Genomic DNA, 26,296 nt, shown 5'->3' on the forward strand with positions numbered 1-26,296 from the left:
TATATATATATATATATATATATATATATATATATATATATATATATAAAATGTCTAAATATATATTTCTAAATATGTAATTATGTGTATGGGTGTATATGTGTGTGTGTGTGAATATCTTTGTGTGTGTGTGTATATATATATATATATATATATTTATATATGTATGTAAATATATATATATATATATATATATATTTATATATGTATGTAAATATATATATATATATATATATATATATATATATATATATATATATACACATATGAACACACTTTGGAGCCCTTTCAAGTCAAATTCCTTAAAACATTAAAAATCATTTTTATTCAATTGTAATATTGTATAGTGTGTTTTACTGTGTACTTACTTTAGATATTTTATATTCCAATGTTCTTCACATAGCAGAAAATGTTTTTAATATTTTAAAATATATATATATATATATATATATATATATATTAATGCAATCCCTCTCTCTTTAACAGTTTACTTCTAGCGGTGTTTGTGTGCCATAAAAAATAGATTAAGCGCACCACTTGTTATCTGGCCCTCAATATTTCATTATGAATAGGAAAAAGAAATACATTTGCAAGTTACTGTTAAACTTAACTCACCACTTTTAATATGAGCACTAATAGCACTTCCTACGCTATCCATTAAAAGTATAGGAAGTACTACTAAAGGCTTGGTTGCATTAAGATGATCTGGTTAACATTTTTAACCACCCACTTATAATACCAGATTTGCTTAATTATTAGCTTGTGACATAACTCAAGATAACTCCCCCTGCGATATCCGTTGCGCTCCATTTGAAATCTAGCCCTAAATATTTAATTATGAATAGGAAAAAGAAATACATTTACAATTTACTTTTAATATTTGTTGCCAGTGTTTGCTGTAATTTATTCTGAAAGCTGTGGTTTTTCCACTGACCCAGAGATGTTATGTTAGAGTGTATCTTGCAGATACAGAATTTTGACCCTACAATATTATACACAGTTGCTTCATGATAGATGCTCAGGTTAATTTATATGTGACTGTAATTTGCCACTGCAAAACAGATAAGATAAACTCACTGCATTTGGGTAAAATGTACTGGTCTACATTTCAAAACCTGTACGCTGACCTTTTTATTGCTGTTAAATATCATAGAACTTCAATATGACTTATTAAAAAATAAAATATATTTTATTATTGTCTGAGATATATTAATCCTTAAAGGGACAGTCTATGCCAAAATAAACTTTCATGATTCAGATAGGGCATGTCATTTTAAACAATTTTCCAATTTACTTTTATCACCAATTTTGCTTTGTTCTCTTGGTATTCTTAGTTGAAAGCTTAACCTAGGAGGTTCATATGCTAATTTCTTAGAGCTTGAAGCCCACCTCTTTCAGATTGCATTTTATCAGTTTTTCACCACTAGAGGGTGTTAGTTCACATATTTCATATAGATAACACTGTGCTTGTGCACGTGAAGTTATCTGGGAGCAGGCACTGATTGGCTAGACTACAAGTCTGTCAAAAGAACTGAAATAAGGGGCAGTTTGCAGAGGCTTAGATACAAGGTAATCACAGAGGTAAAAAGTATATAACTGTGTTGGTTATGCAAAACTGGGAAATGGGTAATAAAGGGATTATCTATCTTTTAAAACAATAAAAATTCTGGTGTAGATTGTCCCTTTAAAATGCACAATGTGCAAAATAAAGCTTGATTTGTACATAACGTTAGAGCGCATACAACATACAACAGAACAGAACAACAGAATGTTATGGCTCTTCTGTTTTATTCTGCTCATTTGTAATAACACTGTGTATGTATATATATATATATATACACACACAAACACACACATACATGTTGTGTGTATGTATATATGCATTTTTTTCTTTTACACACACACACACACACACACACATATATATATATATATATATATATATGTGTGTGTGTGTGTGTGTGTGTGTGTGTGTGTGTGTGTGTGTGATTGTTTCAGCAATTGTGTGATTAACTTGTGTTTCCCTTTTTTCTTTAATGTTTTATATTTGCAATTATCTAAGCGACAACTGAACTATTCCACCTTAAGTGAACAAAGAGGATAGAGTCTGTGAGAGAGGCAGGGGAGGGGTTGTGAATTCAATGCTGGTTCATGAGACAGGATTGCAGGATCTGCTAGGTATACTGAATCTGGTAGGATTAAACGTGCACTGAGTGCGAGGACCCCCAAGGCAGAGACAAGAAGGGATTAATTAATAAGCAGTGATCCCCTCCAGAGGAGGCTGAGGATGTACTGTGCAGCTGGTTGCTGATTTAGTTGTTTTGCTGCCTGTGGATTTCCACTTGCAATCTCTTGTTGGGGAGCAGGTTCCCTGTGAAGAGACTGTACATCAGCGTGGGAAGATTATCTGCATTATTAAATGGGGAATCTCTGCATTTGATGACTTGTGGACCACTCTTGCCTTTCCTGTAGCCATCCAACCTATTTGTTGTTGCTTTTCCTTCTGCAGAGTTGCTGGTCTTTGCACTTTGGAAATCTGCACCTATCTGCATTACTAACCCCTCTCCTGCACTGTGACCCCTCCTTCTTCTGGTTGGACCACTGTCACCTTTCTTGGCCTTGCTTACCCTTAGGACCATTTTATCTTCATCACCTATTACCTGGCCCATTGCCAATACCCCTGGATCTATTTCTTGTTTTATTGATTTATTCTTTGGGATTTCTTTAATGTCTTCCAATTTCCTGGATTTTTGGTTCCAGTATTCTTTGGCATATCTATAAGAAGTGGCTTCTATTCAGGATCATTTTCTTTTCTTTTTTTTTTTTTACAAAAGTCCATTCTTTCTTGGATCACTAAAACCAATGCCATAACAATTTAAGTCTTCCTATATACATCTAAATTCTTCTTCAATCTGGATTATCCTTGCATTGCTGCCAGCTGAATAATACCCACAGAGGGTCTTATTTTGGATATATAAACACAAATATACGGTATATTTCTTTACTTGTCGCCTACATCATCCCAACGCCAGTTGCCCTAGGAATGAGTATAGAAATCCCTGAGGGGCTGACTGAGCTGCTGCAGAGCTTTACAGTGGAGGTGCTGAGAAAACAGCCCGGGGACCTACTTGAGTTTGCCCTGCAGTACTTTACCCAGCTGAAGGAGTCACAGAGCCAAGGTGCCACCTTTAGCCATGTCACGGACATACCCTTTCGACTCAACAAGGGAGTTAATTTCGCGGATGAGCCCATGCAAACTGACTCAGAAGACGACGATGATGAAGAGGAATTTGTTGGTAAGTATCATGGATAATGCACAAGAGTCTCAAATCAACTCAAGTTCTCTGTCCTATGAGTTGCTACTGATAATTTTACATACTATAAACCAATTTTGAGAAGCTTATCTACTCTTTTTTAATAAATCTCTCTGATGCATGTATAGTATAAAAAAATTCTGCAGAGTGTCTTCCAATAAAAATGTTGCTTATGTGAGCTGTGACTGGCACATAGCAATAAACAATTATATTCACCCAGAGATGAGCATGGAGAGGCCAAATATTATTTTACGCTATTACAAAGGTGAAATGCTTTGTTCCATTTATATTTAGGTTACAGAGCCCAACTATTAACTCATCTAATATTATTCTAGAGCTCATTGTCTTACTAAATGTATTCATAATGATTATGCTCTTATGTGCCCATGTCTATGTATGCTTTAATCTATCTAGAAAGTATATCAAGGTTCCATGTATAACACAGTCAATACAATCTGAAATGTAAGGGACGTTCTAGTTCAAAAACTACATAGTATAGGTAGCTAGGTTTTGCGGGCCCAGGGAAAAAGTAGAACAGTGAATGTGTACCATAGATTTTGTGGTCACAGGAAAAACATGAAATTATGTGATTTGGGGACGTTTGGTGGGCAAACTAAAATGAGGGGGAAAACAGCTGATAGAGTGTACTCTGCAACATTACCTAAATCTGGCCCAGTGACACTGGACATTTTTTAGGGAATGTATTATTTGTATGTTATTATATCTATAAATTAATGTGCAGTCCTTAAGGCTTCTAAAATATGTGTTAGGAAGTTGGCCCACACTGGTCTATTACATTAGTTCATGCAATTTTTGCATTACTGAGCTTAGATCACTATATGTTTAACCCACCACAAATGGGTTAAAGACATAGGTAAAGTCCCACTCAGGAGTCACAAGCACTGCAGCTCCTGCAGCCGGTGAGCCAAAAAGCAACAGCAATTGCAAGTAGTTACCAATCGCTGGCTACAATGACTTTACCTATATATTTAACACTTTTTGCAGAGGTCAAACACTTAGGGCCAGATTACAAGTGGAACGGTATTTAGCGCTCTGCTCTAGTGTTAACTCCTCTAGAAGGAAGCTTTTTGCGTCGGGTAGCGCTCATATAAAAAGTTGAAAGTTAACAGTTTTCGCTCACCAGCTAACCCGACACGTGTCAAAAGCTGAATTTAGAGTATTGCGCGTGCAATAACCTATTCCCCCATAGAGGTCAATAGAGCAAAAAAAGTGGAAAAAACATAACACTCTACTCGTGTTCAAACCCGATCACATATTCTCATGTGTGCTAACCCGACATGAAAATATGAATATTTTACAATGTTCTTCATGTAGAAGAATATGTTCTATTTATTCATAATATATATATATATATATATATATATATATATATAAATATAATGATATTTTGGTACAATATGTATCTATTCCTATATATATATATATATATATATATATATATATATATATATATATATATATATATATATATATATATATATATATATATATACATGATTATATATAGGTATAGATATATATAGATATTTATAGGAATATCTATTTAAATGTACTTAGAACATATTCCCCTATATGAAGAATGTTGGAAAGTTAAATATTTACAGTAAATACACAGTATAACACCTTATGAAATATGAATATTGCATAAGTATGATTTTACATGTTTTCAGCTACTTAACTGCATATGTGTTATGTGTGTACATATGTATTTATGTGTGTATATATGTCTATAAATACATATATACACATATACATACATAAATACAGCTGTACACACATATAAACATATATATATATATACACACACAGTATATATAGATAGATATACATATACATATTTAGACATGTATATGTATGTATCTCTATGTTAAAGCCTTTGCAGCCTCTATGTTAAAGCCTTTGCATATTGTTGAGCCCTTATAACTTTTTTGTGCAATTTTTTTAAAATAATTTTTATTAGATGGTGTTATTATGAGTTTAACTGTACTTTGTAATGTATTTTTTATGTATTTTGTGACCCTTTTTTTTTTTTTTACAAAAACAGGTCTGAGGTTGTGCTATCACCCGCGATAAACCCCTTTTCACTTGCGCGCAACTTTAAGTACTCTACTTGTAATCTAGGCTAGCCCATTGTAAGATAAGTTAGTATTGCAAGAATTACATGCTCTAAAGAATGATGTACTTTGCATTAGAGTGTCCCTACAACCTTGCAATAATTAATGTTGTACAGAAGTAGGACAATCAGGGGAGTGCTAGTAAAGGTTCCTATAAAGCTACATACCAAGTGTGGACAGTGGTACTGCAGGGGAATCATCATTTTATCTTACTTTTTGCTTTTTTTCCTTATTTAAATCCCCCACCCATATATTTCTCTCTTAGCCATTAGTAGTAAATTAGTAACAGACATCTAAAAATGGAATGCCTTGCAAATGTATGGTTAGTTACTCTCATCTTTTATACATAATTTTGGGGAGCGCTTAGAACTCATCAATGCCCCCAGTAGAACCCCCACTGCAGCAAATATTATAGTATTGCACAATGCTTTTATTATGAAATATGCTTGTGATTTAGCTGTATGCACTACAGAATGTGTACCTGGCTGATGGCTAGCATGTCTGTCTGTCACTACCTAGCTATATTGGTCCATCTGTCGTTGTATACTGATACAGATATTTATATTTGCTTGGGTTTTATACATCTATTGCAAACATTCTTTAGATTTTCAGTATATGACAAATGCATTTGTCAGTTATGTGGTTTTTTTTTTTACAATGCTGGTTGCTGGTTTCATTTCATTAATGGTTCACAGCAGAGGAAGCAGAGCTCTTGTTTTATACAATTGTGTGTGTGGTGAAGCAGACTGGAGCTTTCGCTGCTTTCACAATGTGCGGGATCTTTCCACCAATCAGGATTTTAGATCAGATCACAGGCAACAAACCTCTCACAATGAATGATGACATGGCTTAACCGTCCAGGGATCTGTTAATGGAAATTAATTTCCAATCTATTGAAGGCAACTATTTTTTTCCCACCTAATTGATATGTTTACTGTTGTAGCTCAATTTATTTGCAGAATAGTTTGTCACTGTATAATTATCTATTTTTTTTTTCTTATCAACAAGTGGATTTGTGACAAAGATTTATTTCCATAAGGAGTTCAAATGACAAGCAAAGCAGCAATGCCAACTGAAATCATGACATTGTTTTTTTTCTTTACATATTTGATCATGTATCAGTGTGCAAGTGACAACAGAGAAAGGCCTACTCAGCCTGTATATACTTTAACACGACTGCAGTAAGTCAGTGCAAGTTTGTAAGAAAAGTCCTACACTCTCATAAATACATTTAGAAAAGAGGTATACAATATGATGTTGCTGCAAAAACAGCTTAAATGTGCGCTGGTATTACGAATTTGGTGCAATGCGAACGCGACCTCGCGTTCGCATTCCACGGAAGCATTGCGCTCATGAGAGCAATCTTCAATAGGCCTCAATGGGAGCCTGGTTCTGATCCCCTTATATACGGCACAGAACCTAAGCGCAGTCAAGGGGGTAAGTAGTGCAGCAATGGGCAGCAAATATAAATATATATGTATATGCTTATATATTTATGTATATACACATATTAACACATATATATATATATACTGTATATGTATATAAGCATATACATATATATTTATTGAGAACACGCAGTTCCCATAGACCGCAATGTAAAGGCACTTTTTAGTGTTTTTTGTTTTTTTATAACACTCCACACCTGCCACTTTTAATCCCTTATAACTGCTTAGTGCATTTATTTTTTTTAAAAAAAACATAAAGATTATTATTATTTGTTTTCATTTTTTTTAATAAAACAAAAACACCACTTAATTTTTGGGGCAATTGGGGGACATTTAGAAAATTAACCAGATATCTAATCTCTTGTTAATTTTCTGAGCACTAATTGCTACTGCAAGCTTGTGGTAGCAATTACTAGCTACTTGTAATGGCTAGTTATTTATCGCGTGCCAGCAAATGGGCAAATTTGCCCGTTTCCGAGTGTGCAATAAATTAGTGCTCCACTTGTAATCTAGCCCTTTTGCCCCCACAAAGGAGATAAACACATAGTAAAAGAGAACTACTGGACAGTTTGTAGTCATGTAACTACCACTGCTGATTGGTCCAACAGGCTGTTCCACTTTGGACCAACAGTTGTCTACAGCCCATGCTGGGTACTTTAACTTGCAGTGTTGCTAATGCTAAAATAATATGCTCTAAAGAATTAGAACATACCATTTTGCACTAGAATGGACATTTTTTACCATTTTTTTATATATATATATTTATTATTATTATTATACTTTATTTATTAATCATATTCCGCAGCGCTGTCCATGAATACAGTTCATTTAAATAAAACAATAATATAAAACTTGTAAGAGACAGGACAACATTTACAAACACATATAGGAGGAATTGAGGGTCCTATTCCCGTGGGAACTTACAATCTTGAAGGGTAGTAGGTTGAGAAACAGGAGGTGAGGACTGCAAGGATGAATAAGGGAAATGTTGTTAGGTATGATAAATATTATTGAGTTGGGTGGTAGGCTTCTCTGAACAGAAAAGTTTTCAGAGAGCATTTAAAGGAAGAAAGATTAGGGCAAAGCCTGACAGCACGAGGGAGAGTGTTCCAGAGGGGAGGTGCTCCACGACAGAAGTCCTGCAGTCCAGCATGAGAAGAGGTGATAGTCGCAGATGCAAGGAACAAACAATAGCATAATAGCTTGCCCCAAAATACCAGGCAATCCCTCTCTGAACGAGAGAAACAGCAAAACCCCAGACGTACATTTTGGCCTATTGTGGGCCTCGTCAGTTAGGTGCAGCCATATCCCTCTAGGCACACTGAGCAACGGGTCCACGTCTGGATTCCCGCATCACACTTAGGGAGACTTCCCTAAGTGTCATAATTTGCATAAATAAAAAGAGAGAAGCACTCAACCTGGGAACGAACAATAGCATAATAGCTTGTTCTATGTCAAAATACCACCCAAGAAGCAGCCTCTTTTTGCTCAACATGTGCTTTCACAGAGAAGAACTTTCCTGAAGCATATCAGTCTGATCCTAACTTCACAGTACAGTCCAGCCCCAAAATACCAGGCAATCCCTATCTGAACAAGAGAAACAGCAAAACCCCAGATGTACGTTTCGGCCAATTGTGGGCCTCGTCAGTGAGGTGCAGCCATATCCCTCTAGGCACACTGAGCAACGGGTCCACGTCTGGATTCCCACATCCCACTTAAGGAGACTTCCCTAAGTGTCATAACTTGCATAAATAAAAAGAGAGAAGCGCTCAACCTGGGAACAAATAATAGCTAAGAAGCAGCAACTTTTTGCTCAACATGTGCCTTTCACAGAGAAGAAATTTCCTGAAGCATATCAGTCTGATCCTGACTTCACAGTACAGTCCAGACCCGAAATACCAGGCAATCCCTCTCTGAATGAGAGAAACAGCAAAACCCCAGATGTACATTTCGGCCTATTGTGGGCCTCGTCAGTGAGGTGCAGCCATATACCTCTAGGCACACTGAGCAATGAGTCCACATCTGGATTCCTGCATCACACTTAGGGAGACTTGGATCTTAGTGGGTGGGGGTGGGCTGGCGTATACTTGTTGATTAGAGAGGATAGGGGAGTGGTGTTGGTGAGCGCTTTGTATGCAAGGGTGAGAATTTTGAATTTAATTCTGCTGTGAATGGGGAGCCAATGAAGGGACTCGCAGAGAGGTGCAGCAGATACAGAGTGACGGGAAATGTGGATCAACCTGGAAGAGGCATTTAGGATGGATTGAAGGGGGAGAGGCGGGAAAGAGGAAGGCCAGTAAGTAGTTTATTGCAGTAGTCAAGTCGGGAAATAACAAGGGATTGGATTATTTGCTTTGTGGTGTTAGCGCACAGAAAAGGTTGAATCTTGGAAATACGTAGATGGTTGCGGCAGCATGTAGAAAGCGATTGGATATGGGGGACGAAGGATAGATTTGAGTCAAGTTTAACTCTGAGGCAGCGAACTTGGGTCTATAGGAAAATGGTGATGCCCTCAACAGGGATAGAGAAGTCAAAAGTCAGTGTAGAGCTTGAGGGGGGGATAAGAAGGAGCTCAGTCATGGACATGTTAACCTTTAGGTGGTGAGACTCCATCCAGGAAGAAATACCAGATAAGCAGTCGCTGACATGAGAGAGGACAGAGGGAGAGAGAGCAGGGGTGGAGAGGAAGATCTGGGTGTCATCAGCATAGAGGTGATATTTGAAGCCATAACTGTTGATAAGTTTACCCAGCAAAGAAGTATAAATGGAGAAGAGTAGAGGACCCAGAACAGATCCTTGAGGTACTCCAACAGACAGAGGCATTGGAGAGGAGGAGTCGCCGGCAAATGACACAGAAAAAGATCTGTGAGAAAGAGAGGAGTGAATCCAGGAAAGAGCAGTGTCACAGAGGCCAAAAGAACTAAGTGTCTGTAGGAGGAGGGGGTGGTCAACTTTGTCAAAGGCAGCTGAGAGGTCAAGTAAGATGAGTATAGAGTAGTGGCCAATATTTTTAGCAGAGAGAAGATCGTTCATAACCTTGGTAAGGGCAGTCTCAGTAAAGTGTTTGGGGCGGAATCCGGATTGCAAGGGGTCAAGCAAGGAGTTGGCGGACAGGAAGTGGGTTAGGCAATTGTAAACTAGTTTTTTAAGGAGTTTTGATGTTAGTGGAAGCTGTGATATGGGGTGGTAGCTTTCAGGAGAAGTAGGGTCGAGGGAGGGTTTTTTGAGTATGAGAGTGACTTTTGTGTGTTTGAATGAAGATGGGAATGAGCCGGTAGAGAGAGATAGGTTGAAGATGTGGGTAAGAGCAGGAGTGAGGGTGGAAGATAGGGAGGGTATTAGATGGAAAGGGATAGGGTTGAGTGGGCAGATAGTGAGGCATGAGGAAGATAGTAAGGAAGAAACTTCATTCTCAGTGGCTGGATGGAAGATGCAGAGGGTGGCAGAGGGAGTAACTGGTTCTGTTGTTGGAATATTGCAGGTTTGTGTTGGGATGTTGCTTCAGATAGTACGTGTTTTGTTTAAAAAGTAGTCTGCCAGGTCTTGAGCACTAAATACAGAGGGGGGTAGAGCAGGTGGGTAGAGGAGAGAGTTAAAGGAGAAGAGTAATTTAGGGTTTGAGGAAAGAGTAGATATGAGAGAAGAGAAGTAGGTTTGCTTGACTAAGTGAAGGGCAAAAGTGTATGAGCGAAGAATAAACTTATAGTGTATGAAATCAGGTTCAGAGTGAGTTTTCCTCCAGACACGCTCAGGAGTACAGGAGTATTTTTGCAAATAGCGTGTTTGCTGAGAGTGCCAGGGCTGCAACTGACGGTGTGATGTTTTGCGCAGTTGAGGAGGAGAGAGTTTTGTTAAAGTGGGCTGTTGTGAGATCAGGGCAGGTTATAGTGGAAGTGTGAAGGAGGAGATCTTGAATGATTTTTGAAAATTGGAGCGGATCCACAGCATGTAGATTTCTACAGGTGCGGGGGCGGGATGGAGAAGTGGGTTTAGCTGTTGCATTAATATTATAGGTGACCAGGTGATGGTCTGAAATGGGAAAAGGGTGACAGGTGAAGTCAGATATAGAACAGAGGTAAGAAAATACCAGGTCGATGGAGTGTCCATCACCGTGAGTATGGAATAGGGTGGATTGTGAGAGCCCGAAGGAGGATGTGAGTGAAAGACATTTAGAGGCAGCAGGGGCAGATGGGTTGTCATTGGGAATGTTGAAGTCCCAAAGAATTAGGTTTGGTATATTTGTAGAGAGAAAGTGAGGGAGCCAGGCGGCAAAGTTGTCAAAGAATTGGGAGGTAGGTCCAGAAGGACGATAGATGACTGCCACTTTGAGGGAGAGGGGGAGAACAGGCGAATACAGTGGACTTCAAAGGAGGAGGAGAGAGATGGGATTGGAGGTAGATATTGATAAGTGCAGGAGGGGGAGAGCATGTTTGTATTTAATTCGATATTAGAATACAGTCTCACTGAATAACCTACAAAGATTACCAATATATAAGCATATCATTACTTTATCTATTGATCCCCCTAAACATTAAAAGGATATATAGGATGAAAAAATCCCCTTTTTTCTCATCCTCACGTTGTCCAATAATCTCTGACCTCTAACATCAATGTCCAAACATTTTCTCAAAAAAGAACATTATTCTACCTCAACTGCCTTATACAAGGAGATGTTTGGTAAAGTGGTAAAGGATTCCTCTTAACTGCTTTCTTCAATTCTATAGCTGGTGTGAGCTCACTCATGCATTACCCTCAAAAGCTCAGACAGTAGGCTTTCCCCCTAGTTAATGTTAGATCAAGATTGACCCCATTGGTCCCCATCATATCACTCATTAGTACACATATTCAGAAGAAATGGGAGAACAAAAGTCTCTATCGTATAGCGGATGCATTCATTAACAATAAAGTATTGACCTTCTCCCAATACAGAGAATTAGGGACTCCTGAACAGGGAGAATGGTATCACTACCTACAACTCACATCTAGGATAAGAGAAATAATAGGATCAAACACCCCCCAAATAATACCACACTAGAAACCATATGTCTAGCAAGAGACTATAGGAGGGGATTGATTGCTTTATTATATCCGTCATTTAGCGAAGGAACCTGCAATAAAAAAAGCTCTTTTATGATTAAGTGGGAACAAGACATAAATCAAACCTGGACATTAGAGACTTGGTTAACCAACCTTGACAGAGGCCTGTCTTTTTCCCCGAATGCATTATTAAAAGAGAATTATATTAAGGTGGTATTTAAATGGTACATGTACCCCACAAGAATGGCCAACTCTCAGATAGACGGCTCCTATAGGTGTTATAGAGGATGTGGGGAGGAAGGGACTTATTTCCATATGTGGTGGCAATGTAATAAGGTTAAAAAGTTATGGGATCAAACCTCCACATTTTTAAGTACCATTTTCGAGACTGAATTTAACTTATCTCCAGAACAAGCTTTGCTACACTTCCCTGTTGGAGGCACTGTTAAAAGACATCATAAACTGATAGCAATAATCTGTACCATAGTATGAATCTCAATAGCGAGATTCTGGAGAGTAGACCCCCCCACATTTGACTATGTCAAAAAAAGACTTGACTATCATTATAATATGGCCAGTGCCTCAGCAGCTGTTCTGAACTCCAGAAACCAATTTACCCAACAATGGGAACCCTATATAATGTTCACAGAAAAGTTAAATAGAGCAATACCCTCAACCACCTAGATAGCACTTGAAATTAAGATATTTTGGGATTTTGATTTGAGCTTCAAAAAGTCGGGGCTACTGGAAGGGAAGAAGAGATCATACCCCCTAGAAATCTACTGAGATTAAGAGACTAGAAGTGTATTTATTTGTATTCTAATACCTAAGCACAGACTAAGAGTATTCGGTTGTAGACTGTATTGTTCATGTTTTTCTGTTTTATTGTCATTTTCGTTGACAAAACATATGTCATGTTTTTTACAATTTGTGAAAAATCAATAAAAAGATTTAAAAAAAAAAAAAAAAAGCTCAGACAGTATGGTTTCTCATTGGATGCACCGATCACACATGAAGAAAAGAAAAAAAAACTTTAAAGGGAATGGCCAGATGTTTTAGAGTAAATCAGAAAAAAATACTTTATCTGTGTATTTTCTTTCACTTTAAAAGGGGCAATAAAAGCTATAAAATATAATTAATTAGTATAATTAAAGGGGCGGTAACACCATGAGATTTTAATAAAAAGTGTTTAATTATGTGTAGTTAAACACCTTTGCAATATATGTGTATTGTTTATTTTGCCCCCTTTTCATGTAGTTTAGCTGTTAGTTCTCAGTGAAAGTACACACTGTAGACTTTTCAAGGTTAACCCTGCTACACATCTTGCACTAATTGGCTGATCATAACTGCAAAATAAAGCACTTTAAACTGTCACTATAACCCTGTTTAGTCTTTTTTTGTCTGCAGACTCTTGCCCAGATTGGCTCCTTGAAATAAGGCAAGTGGTGGGTGGAGTTTAGCTAATGAAAAACAATTGCAGCAAGCAATATGTTTATTTGTTTTGAAATATTTTTAATCAGCTGATGTTATTTTATAACAACAATACAAACAAGCAGTACTCTGCAGGTCTGGACTGGTACCTTAACTATGTATTAACCCCTTTGCAGCATCACAAGTTATAAATAGCATGCTTTAATATATTAGTGAGTGTCATTTTATTACTAACGATGCTGCAAATGGGTTAAACACATAGTTAAAGTACTGCTTAGGACCCACAGAGCACTGCTGGCCCTGAGTGAAAACTGCCAGTGATCTAATCAGCAGCGCTAGTTGCATAACCCAGCTGTACAACTAGCACTGCTGATTGGGTTACTGGCAGTTTCCATTTGTTGCCATCACTGAGGTGCCAACTGCCAAGTTGTACTTTAACTATGTGTTTAACACCTTGTGGAAGTTAAAAACATACGGCTAGATTACGAGTCTTGTGTTAGCCTTAAAAAAGCAGCGTTGAGGGGTCCCAATGCTGCTTTTTAACACCAGCTGGTATTACGAGTCAGGCAGGAGAGGGTCTACCGCTCACCTTTTCCGCGATTTTAGCATACCGCAAATCACCTTACGTCAATTGCGTATCCTATCTTTTTAATGGGATTTGCCTAACGCCGGTATTACGATCGCCTGAAAAAGTGAGCAGTACAGCCTCTCCTGGCAAGACTCCTACCGCATTTAAAAGTCAGTAGTTAAGAGTTTTATGGGCTAACGCCGTAACATAAAACTCTTAACTAAAGTGCTAAACGTACACTAACACCCATAAATTACCTATTAACCCCTAAACCGAGGCCCCCCCACATCAGAAACAACTAAAATGTTTAACCCGTAATCTGCCGACCGGACATCGCCGCCACTTTAATAAATTTATTAACCCCTAAACCGCCGCACTCCCGCCTCGCAAACACTAGTTAAATTTTATTTACCCCTAATCTGCCGTCCCTAACATCCCCGACACCTAACTACATTTATTAACCCCTAATCTGCCGCCCCCCAACGTCGCCACTACTATATTAAATTTATTAACCCCTAAACCTAAGTCTAACCCTAACACCCCCTATATTAAATATAATTTAAATAAAACGAAATAAATTTACTACTATTAAATAAATTATTCCTATTTAAAACTAAATACTCACCTGTAAAATAAACCCTAAGCTAACTACAATATAACTAATAGTTACATTGTAGCTATCTTAGGATTTATTTTTATTTTACAGGCAACTTTGTATTTATTTTAACTAGGTACAATAGTTATTAAATAGTTATTAACTATTTAATAACTTCCTAGTTAAAATAAGTACAAATTTACCTGTAAAATAAATCCTAACCTAAATTACAATTACATCTAACACTACACTATCATTAAATTAATTAAATAAATTACCTACAATTACCTACAATTAAATTAAATAAACTAAAGTACAAAACCCCCCCCACTAAATTACAGAAAATAAAAAAAGAATTACAATTTTTTAAACTAATTACACCTAATCTAATCCCCCTAATAAAATAAAAAAGCCCCCCAAAATAATAAAATTCCCTACCCTATACTAAATTACAAATAGCCCTTAAAAGGGCCTTTTGCAGGGCATTGCCCCAAAGTAATCAGCTCTTTTACCTGTAAAAAAAAAGACAATACCCCCCCAACATTAAAACCCACCACCCACACACCCAACCCTACTCTAAAACCCACCCAATCCCCCCCTTAAAAAACCTAACACTACCCCCTTGAAGATCACCCTACCTTGAGCCGTCTTTACCCAGCCGGGCACAAGTGGACGTCCAGAGGGGCAGAAGTCTTCATCCGATCTGGCCAGAAGAGGACCTCCAGACCGGCAGAAGTCTTCATCCAGGCGGCATCTTCTATTTTCTTCCATCCAGAGCGGAGCGGGTCCATCTTGAAGACATCCGACGCGGAGCATCCTCTTCCATCCGACGGCGACTGAAGAATGAAGGTTCCTTTAAGTGACGTCATCCAAGATGGCGTCCCTTCAATTCTGATTGGCTGATAGAATCCTATCAGCCAATCGGGATTAAGGTAGGAAAAATCCTATTGGCTGATCCAATCAGCCAATAGGATTGATCTTGCATTCTATTGGCTGTTCCAATCAGCCTTCCAATCAGAACTTCATCTCAAAGCGTTTACCATCTCAAAGCGTTTAATGTCCCTTCAAAGTAAAAAAAGAGTTGCTACAACCAATAAAAGTGTAGCACAAACCTGTTGTTTGCTATTAAGCTATTAAGCTTTTTTGTTTGCATCTAATCTAAACAATTGCTCAAATGTAGCAATAGTTGATACTCCACAAAATATGCATGTGGATCATATAACCAAGCCAAAATTGTGGATCTGTGGATCAATGGACTCAGTGGCCATAATTGAGCGCTTCCATTGGTTAAACAGCATTGAGCCGCCAATGAAGAAACTTGTGATCTATTTAATGGATACTGCTAATAATGTGACTAATAAACCTTTTTGAGTTATAAATATTTCATTTTCACCCTACCAAAGAGAATGTGGGATCCTTAAAGGGATACTAAACCCAATTTTTTGTCTTCCATGATTCAGAAAGAGCTTGCAATTTTAAGCAACTTTATATTTACTACTATTAGCAAATCTTCTTCATTATCTTGCTATCTTTATTTGAAAAAGCAGGAATGTAAGCTTAAGAGCCGGCCCATTTTTGGTTCAGAAACTGGGTAGCGCTTGCTGATTGGTTGTTAAACGTAGCCACCAATCATCAAGCACTGCCCAGATGCTGAACCAAAAATTGGCTGACTCCAAACTTTACATTATTGCTTTTCAAATAAAGATAGCAAGATTATGAAGAAAATGTGATAATAGGAGTAAAATAGAAAGTTGCTTAAAATTGCATGCTCTATCTGAATCATGAAAGAAAAAATTTGGGTTTAGGGTCCCTTTAACATTGAAGCACATATGTACTTAATAAAGTCAGTATTATTTAGGAATTTATATCCTGTTTACACATCAGCTAGTGAGTGATAGGCAGCTCTGTTCTTAAAATAGCCTCACTTATATTTGACTCACGAAAAAATATTTAAATTCACTATGAGTGCAAAATAAAGGCTGTGTGTTAGGATGTAAAAATGTTACAACCTTTTCTATACAAGGTGGTTTTGTGTGATTTTGAGACCTTAAGCTTCCACCTTCTGACCTAGTGACGTGATAAACTAAAAACCGCCATCATCATCTGAATCAAAGGGCAATAAGAAGAAATGAACATTATCCACAAGATTATACCAGAAAATCAATCATGTATTAAAAGTGTTTGGGAACCTAGAGGAACGGTCATGGTACTAACACAACCATTCTAGCATTTAGGCAGCTAAATGGTGATAAAATATATAATGTCTCTGGGATAGGATTAACAGACAGTGATGTAACATATATGAATGAGGTTAGTTGTAGTCATTACATTTATTATCAAATTTGCGTTGTTCTCATGTTATTCTTTGTTGAAGAGATATCTAGCTAGATAGCGTGCACATGCCTGAAGCACTGCATGACGGAAAATAGTGCTGCCATCTTGCGCACTTGGTAATGTCAAACATTGATGCAAAACTGCTGCCATATAGTGCTGCAGACACGTGCACATTGAGCTTACATCCCTGCTTTTCAACAAAGGATAACAAGATGACAAAGAAAAAGGGATAACAAAAGTAAATTGGAAAGTTGTTTTAAATTGTAGGAACTATGTAAATCATGAAAAAAAATTGGGTTTTATGTCCCTTTAACATAAAAGGCTTCAATGGCCAAAAAATGTCTGCCCTGGTAAAGCCCAACAATTGATATTGGAGACATTTAAATGTCCTTCAAGGGCCATTTCATACCGTTCAAAGGGAACTTTTTTGACTAAGAAATAGAAATACCAAATGGAGATAGCACATGCAAGGTCTGTATGGGAATATGTGGATAGCACATGCAAGGTCTGTATGGGAATATGGGGATAGCACATGCAAGGTCTGTATGGGAATATGTGGATAGCACATGCAAGGTCTGTATGGGAATATGTGGATAGCACATGCAAGGTCTGTATGGGAATATGTGGATAGCACATGCAAGGTCTGTATGGGAATATGTGGATAGCACATGCAAGGTCTGTATGGGAATATGTGGATAGCACATGCAAGGTCTGTATGGGAATATGTGGATAGCACATGCAAGGTCTGTATGGGAATATGTGGATAGCACATGCAAGGTCTGTATGGGAATATGTGGATAGCACATGCAAGGTCTGTATGGGAATATGGGGATAGCACATGCAAGGTCTGTATGGGAATATGTGGATAGCACATGCAAGGTCTGTATGGGAATATGTGGATAGCACATGCAAGGTCTGTATGGGAATATGTGGATAGCACATGCAAGGTCTGTATGGGAATATGTGGATAGCACATGCAAGGTCTGTATGGGAATATGTGGATAGCACATGCAAGGTCTGTATGGGAATATGTGGATAGCACATGCAAGGTCTGTATGGGAATATGTGGATAGCACATGCAAGGTCTGTATGGGAATATGTGGATAGCAGATGCAAGGTCTGTATGGGAATATGTGGATAGCACATGCAAGGTCTGTATGGGAATATGTGGATAGCACATGCAAGGTCTGTATGGGAATATGTGGATAGCACATGCAAGGTCTGTATGGGAATATGTGGATAGCACATGCAAGGTCTGTATGGGAATATGGGGATAGCACATGCAAGGTCTGTATGGGAATATGTGGATAGCACATGCAAGGTCTGTATGGGAATATGTGGATAGCACATGCAAGGTCTGTATGGGAATATGTGGATAGCAGATGCAAGGTCTGTATGGGAATATGTGGATAGCACATGCAAGGTCTGTATGGGAATATGTGGATAGCAGATGCAAGTAAAAGCCTTCCAATAGAAATGGTACGGAATCATATTAACGTTTTTCAGTCATCTCTATTATATGCAAAGGCGTCTGAATTATTGGACAGTGACAGTGACAGTAAAGTCACAATTAACTCCTTGGCTACCAAACAAAGCTGCAAGACATTGTGTGTGTTAACACATTTTGACTCTCCTTGGGAGTTAAAGGGTTAAGTGCTCATGGTTCGGATGGATCATACCATTTTAAACAACTTTCTAATTTGCTGCTATTACCAAATGTGCAATTTTCTCTTGGTATCCTTTGTTTAAGAGTAAAGCTAGGCAGGCTGATAGGAGCTCAAGACTGTGCATAAGTCTTCACTCATCTGGCAGCAGTGTTTGCAACGATGTATAACATTGCTATAAACATTGTTGCAAACACTGCTGTCTTAAAATCATTGAGGAATACTCTTTAACAAAGGATACCAAGAGTACAAAGCAAAATTGATACAAAAAGTAAATTAGAAAGTGGCTTACAATTTCATGCTCTATCCATTTAAGTTTTAGTTTTAGTTTTGTCTTTCTCCTTTTTAATTCTAAATCTTTAAAGATACTAGGGAGCCTATCTATCAAGCTCCGTATGGAGCTTGAAGGGCCGTGTTTCTGGTGAGCCTTCTCCGCAATTCAACCCGATCGAATATGATTGGGTTGATTGACACCCCCCTGCAAGCGGCCGCAAATCTGCAGCGTTGCACCAGCAGTTCACAGCTGCTGGTGCAATGCTGAATGCGGAGAGCGTATTGCTCTCCGCATTCAGCGAGGTCTGTCGGACATGATCTGTAATGTGGGATCATATCCGACAGGCCTTTCATAAATAGGCCCCATGGGCTCAGCAACAGCAGTGCACTACTGGGAGCTAGCTGCTGATTGGTAGCAGCAAATATATACCTCTTGTCATTGGCTCAACTGATGTGTTCAGCTAGCTCCCAGTAGTACATTGCTATTCCTTCAACAAATGATATTACTAGAAGGAAGCACATTTGATAATAAAAGTAAATTTAAAAGTTGTTTAAAATTGTATGTTCTATCTGAATCATGAAAGAAAAAATTAATGTTGTGTCCCGTTAAGCACTACATGGCTACAATGTTTGCTAAAAGGTTTGTAACTGTATACACAAAAAGAGAGAAGCGCTCAACCAGGGAACTAACAATAGCATAATAGATTGTTCTATGGTAAGTTACCAACCAAAAGCAGACTCTTTTTGCCATGCATGTGCCATACACAGAGAACTTTCCTGTACTATATCAGTCTGATCCTGACTAAACACCAAAATACCAGGCAATCCCTCTCTGAATAATAGAAACAGAAAAACTCCAGATGTACGTTTCATCCTAGTGTGGGCATCATCAGTGAGGTACAGCCATATCTATGCGCATTGATCTTAAGGTCCACATCTGGATTCCCGCATCACCCTTAGGGAGACTTCATACAACACACACTCTCATTCAACACACACCACACACGCTCTCATACAAAACACACCACACACGCTCTCATACAACACACACTCTCATACAACACACACCACACACACTCTCATACAACACACACCACACACACTCTCATACAACACACACTCTCATACAACACACACACTCTCATACAACACACACCACACACACTCTCATACAACAAACACCACACACTCTCATACAACACACACCACACACGCTCTCATACAACACACACCACACACGCTCTCATACAACACACACCACACACGCTCTCATACAACACACACCACACACTCTTATACAACACACACCACACACACTCTCATACAACACACACCACACACTCTCATACAACACACAACACACCTCTCATACAACACACACCACACACTCTCATACAACACACAACACACCTCTCATACAACACACACCACACATACTTTCATACAACACACACCACACACACTATCATACAACACACAACACACGCTCTCATACAACACACAACACACGCTCTCATACAACACACAACACATGCTCTCATACAACACACAACACATGCTCTCATACAACACACAACACACGCTCTCATACAACACACACCACACATACTCTCATACAACACACACCACACACACTCTCATACAACACACAACACACACTCTCATACAACACACACCACACACGCTCTCATACAACACACAACACATGCTCTCATACAACACACAACACACACTCTCATACAACACACACCACACACGCTCTCATACAACACACACCACACATACTCTCATACAACACACACCACACATACTCTCATACAACACACAACACACGCTCTCATACAACACACAACACACACTCTCATACAACACACAACACATGCTCTCATACAACACACACCACACATACTCTCATACAACACACACCACACACACTCTCATACAACACACAACACACACTCTCATACAACACACACCACACACGCTCTCATACAACACACACCACACATACTCTCATACAACACACACCACACATACTCTCATACAACACACAACACACGCTCTCATACAACACACACCACACACGCTCTCATACAACACACACCACACACGCTCTCATACAACACGCACCACACATGCTCTCATACAACACACAACACACGCTCTCATACAACACACAACACACGCTCTCATACAACACACACCACACACACTCTCATACAACACACACCACACATACTCTCATACAACACGCACCACACACGCTCTCATACAACACACAAAACACGCTCACATACAACACACAACACACGCTCTCATACAACACACACCACACACGCTCTCATACAACACACACCACACATACTCTAATACAACACACATCACACACGCTCTCATACAACACACACCACACATACTTTCATACAACACACACCACACATACTTTCATACAACACACACCACACATACTCTCATACAACACACACCACACACACTCTCATATAACACACAACACACACTCTCATACAACACACACCACACACGCTCTCATACAACACACACCACACATACTCTCATACAACACACACCATACATACTCTCATACAACACACAACACACGCTCTCATACAACACACACCACACACGCTCTCATACAACACACACCACACACGCTCTCATACAACACACACCACACACGCTCTCATACAACACGCACCACACATGCTCTCCTACAACACACAACACACGCTCTCATACAACACACAACACATGCTCTCATACAACACACACCACACACACTCTCATACAACACACACCACACACACTCTCATATAACACACAACACACACTCTCATACAACACACACCACACACACTCTCATACAACACACACCACACATACTCTCATACAACACATACCACACATACTCTCATACAACACGCACCACACACGCTCTCATACAACACACAAAACATGCTCACATACAACACACAACACACGCTCTCATACAACACACACCACACACGCTCTCATACAACACACACCACACATACTCTCATACAACACACACCACACACGCTCTCATACAACACACAACACACGCTCTTATACAGCACACAACACACGCTCTCATACAACACACACCACACACACTCTCATACAACACACACCACACACACTCTCATACAACACACACTCTCATACAACATGCACCACACACGCTCTCATACAACACACAACACACAACACACACGCTCTCATACAACACACACCACACACACTCTCATACAACACACACTCTCATACAACATGCACCACACACGCTCTCATACAACACACAACACACACGCTCTCATACAACACACAACACACGCTCTCATACAACACACACCACACACACTCTCATACAACACACACTCTCTCTCATAAAACACACACCACACACTCTCTCATAAAACACACACACACACACACTCTCATAAAACACACACACTCACACACATGCTCTCATACCACACACGCTCTCATACAACACACACCACACACGCTCTCATACAACACACACACGCTCTCATACAACACACACACTCTTATAAAAAACACACCACACACACTCTCATACAACACACACTCTCATACGACACACACCACACACGCTCTCATACAACACACACCACACACTCTCATACAACACACAACACACCTCTCATACAACACACACCACACACTCTCATACAACACACAACACACCTCTCATACAACACACACCACACATACTTTCATACAACACACACCACACATACTTTCATACAACACACACCACACATACTCTCATACAACACACACCACACACACTCTCATATAACACACAACACACACTCTCATACAACACACACCACACACACTCTCATACAACACACACCACACACACTATCATACAACACACACCACACACACTCTCATACAACACACACCACACATGCTCTCATACAACACACACCACACATGCTCTCATACAACACACACCACACACACTCTCATACAGCACACACTCTCATAAACACACACCACACACGCTCTCATACAACACACACCACACACGCTCTCATACAACACACACCACGCACACTCTCATACAACACACACCACACACACTCTCATACAACATACACCACACACGCTCTCATACAACACACACCACACCTGCTCTCATACAACACACACCACACACACTCTCATACAACACACACCACACATGCTCTCATACAACACACACCACACACACTCTCATACAAAAGACACCACACATGCTCTCATACAACACACACCACAAACGCTCTCAACCAACACACACCACACACGCTCTCATACAACATACACCACACATGCTCTCATACAACACACAGGCTCTCATGCAACACACACCACACACGCTCTCATACAACACACACACACTCTTATGTAACATGCACACACTAGGGTTGCCGCCTAGAATACACACCACACACACTCTAATACAACACACACACACAAACTCTCATACAATACACACCACACACACTCTCATACAACACACACACTCTCATACAACACACACACTCATACAACACGCACACACTCTCATAAAACACACACTCTCTCATACAACACACACACTCATACAACACACACACACACTCTCATACAACACACACACACAAACTCTCATACAATATACACCACACACACTCTCATACAACACACACACAAACTCTCATACAATACACACCACACACACTCTCATACAACACACACACACACAAACTCTCATACAATACACACCACACACACTAACATACAACACATACACACATAAAAAAAAAATACAAAATTACAAAATCCTAACACTACGGAAAAAAAAAACCTAACAACAAAAAAAATAACAAAGTCTAAAAATCCAAAAAATAATATTGCAGAAAATAACAAACAAAATTATCCAAAATAATAAAAATTAAATCTAATACTCCTTTAAAAACCAAAAAGCCACCCCAAAATAAAAAACATAATCTAACAATAAACTACCAATAGCCCTTAAAAATGGACTTTTGTAGGGCATTATCCTGAAGCAATCAGCTCTTTTTTTTAAATAAATTACAAAGTCCCCCCCTAACAATACAACCCCCCACCCACCCAAAACCCCAAAATAAAAAAAGACTTAACTAAAATAATCCTAAACTACCCATTGCCCCTAAAGGGGCATTTGTATGGGGATTGCCCTTAAAAGGGCAATCAGCTCTTTTGCTACCCATTAAAAAATAAAAAAAGCCCTAATCTAAAAAAAAAACACCCACAAAAAAAACCGAAATTTATGCTTACCTGATAAATTCATTTCTTCTATGATACGACGAGTCCACGGATTCATCCTTTACTTGTGGGATATTATCCTCCTGCTAACAGGAAGTGGCAAGGAGCACCACAGCAGAGCTGTCTATATAGCTCCTCCCTTGACTCCACCCCCAGTCATTCGACCGAAGGTAAAGGAAGAAAAAGGAGAAACTACAAGGTGCAGAGGTGACTGAAGTTTCAAATCAAAAAATATAATCTGTCTTCAATTGACAGGGCAGGCCGTGGACTCGTTGTATCATAGAAGAAATGAATTTATCAGGTAAGCATAAATTTTGTTTTCTTCTATAAGATACGACGAGTCCACGTATTCATCCTTTACTTGTGGGATACAATACCAAAGCTACAGGACACGGATAAACGGGAGGGACAAGACAGATACCTAAACGGAAGGCACCACTGCTTGAAGAACTTTTCTCCCAAAAATAGCCTCAGAAGAAGCAAAAGTATCAAATTTGTAAAATTTGGAAAAGGTATGAAGGGAAAGCCAAGTCGCGGCCTTAGAAATCTGTTCAACAGAAGCATCGTTTTTAAAAGCCCATGTGGAAGCCACCGCTCTAGTAGAATGAGCTGTAATTTTTTTAGGAGGCTGCTGTCCAGCAGTCTCGTATGCCAAACGGATGATGCTTTTCAGCCAAAAAGAAAGGGAGGCAGCCGTAGCTTTTTGATACATACGCTTTCCAGAATAGACAACAAACAGAGAAGATGTTTGAAGGAAATCCTTGGTCGTTTGCAAGTAAAACTTCAAAGCACGAACCACGTCCAAGTTATGTAACAGACGCTCCTTCTTAGGCGAAAGATTAGGACACAGAGAAGGAACAACAATTTCCTGATTAATATTCTTATTTGAAACAACCTTAGGAATACGCAAAACCACCTTATCAGAATGGAAGAGAAGATAAGGCGAGTCACATTGTAACGCAGATAGCTCAGAAACTCTTCGAGCAGAAGAGATAGCAACTAAAAATAGAACTTTCCAAGATAGAAGTTTAATATCTATGGAATGCATGAGTTCAAACGGAACCCCTTGAAGAACATTCAGAACTAAATTCAAACTCCATGGCAGAGCAACAGGTTTAAACACAGGCTTAATTCTAAACAAAGCCTGACAAAATGACTGAACGTCTGGAACATCTGCCAGACGCTTGTGTAGTAAGATTGACAAAGCAGAAATCTGTCCCTTTAAGGAACTAGCTGATAACCCTTCCCCAATCCTTCTTGGAGAAAGGACAAAATCCTAGGAATCCTGATCTTACTCCATGAGTAGCCTTTGGATTCGCACCAATAAAGATATTTATGCCATATCTTATGGTAAATTTTCCTAGTTACAGGCTTTCTAGCCTGAATCAAGGTGTCAATGACCGACTCAGAAAAACCCCGCTTAGATAAAATCAAGCGTTCAATCTCCAGGCAGTCAGCCGCAGAGAAACTAGATTTAGATGTTGGAACGGACCCTGAATGAGAAGGTTCTGTCTCAGAGGCAGTTTCCACGGTGGCAGAGATGACATTTCCACCAGATCTGCATACCAAGTCCTGCGTGGCCACGCAGGCGCTATCAAGATTACCAAAGCCTTCTCCTGTTTGATTCTGGCAATCAGACGAGGCAGGAGAGGAAAAGGTGGAAACACATAAGCCAGGTTGAACGACCACAGTACTGCTAGAGCATCTATCAGTACTGCTTGAGGATCCCTTGATCTGGACCCGTAACAAGGAAGTTTGGCATTCTGACGAGATGCCATCAGATCCAATTCTGGTGTGCCCCATTGATGATTCAATTGTGCCAACACCTCCGGATGGAGCTCCCACTCCCCCGGATGAAAAGTCTGACGACTTAGAAAATCCGCTTCCCAGTTCTCCACTCCTGGGATATAGATTGCTGATAGATGGCAAGAGTGAGTCTCTGCCCATCAAATTATTTTGGAAACCTCTATCATTGCTAGATAACTCTTTGTTCCCCCCTGATGATTGATATATGCTACAGTCGTGATATTGTCCGACTGGAACCTTATGAATCTGGCCGAAGCCAGCTGAGGCCACGCCTGAAGTGCGTTGAATATCGCTCTCAGTTATAAAATATTTATTGGAAGTAGGGCCTCCTGCTGAGTCCACACACCC

The 26,296-nt window shown here is 39.2% G+C and overlaps 1 protein-coding gene across 1 annotated transcript in view; it reads left to right on the forward strand.

The window, feature by feature from the left end:
• Positions 1 to 2,235: 2,235 nt before the first annotated feature.
• The window catches only part of PRKAR2B (protein kinase cAMP-dependent type II regulatory subunit beta), a 414,633-nt gene continuing 390,572 nt past the window's right edge, over positions 2,236 to 26,296 (forward strand). Inside the window, exon 1 of the mRNA XM_053716571.1 lies at positions 2,236 to 3,296. Within this exon, the coding sequence (XP_053572546.1) occupies positions 3,044 to 3,296 (253 nt within the window). The 5' untranslated portion in view covers positions 2,236 to 3,043. The remainder of the gene's footprint in view (positions 3,297 to 26,296) is intronic.

Source organism: Bombina bombina, chromosome 6 (assembly GCF_027579735.1).
Source record: "Bombina bombina isolate aBomBom1 chromosome 6, aBomBom1.pri, whole genome shotgun sequence".
Classification (NCBI taxonomy): Eukaryota; Metazoa; Chordata; class Amphibia; order Anura; family Bombinatoridae; genus Bombina; species Bombina bombina.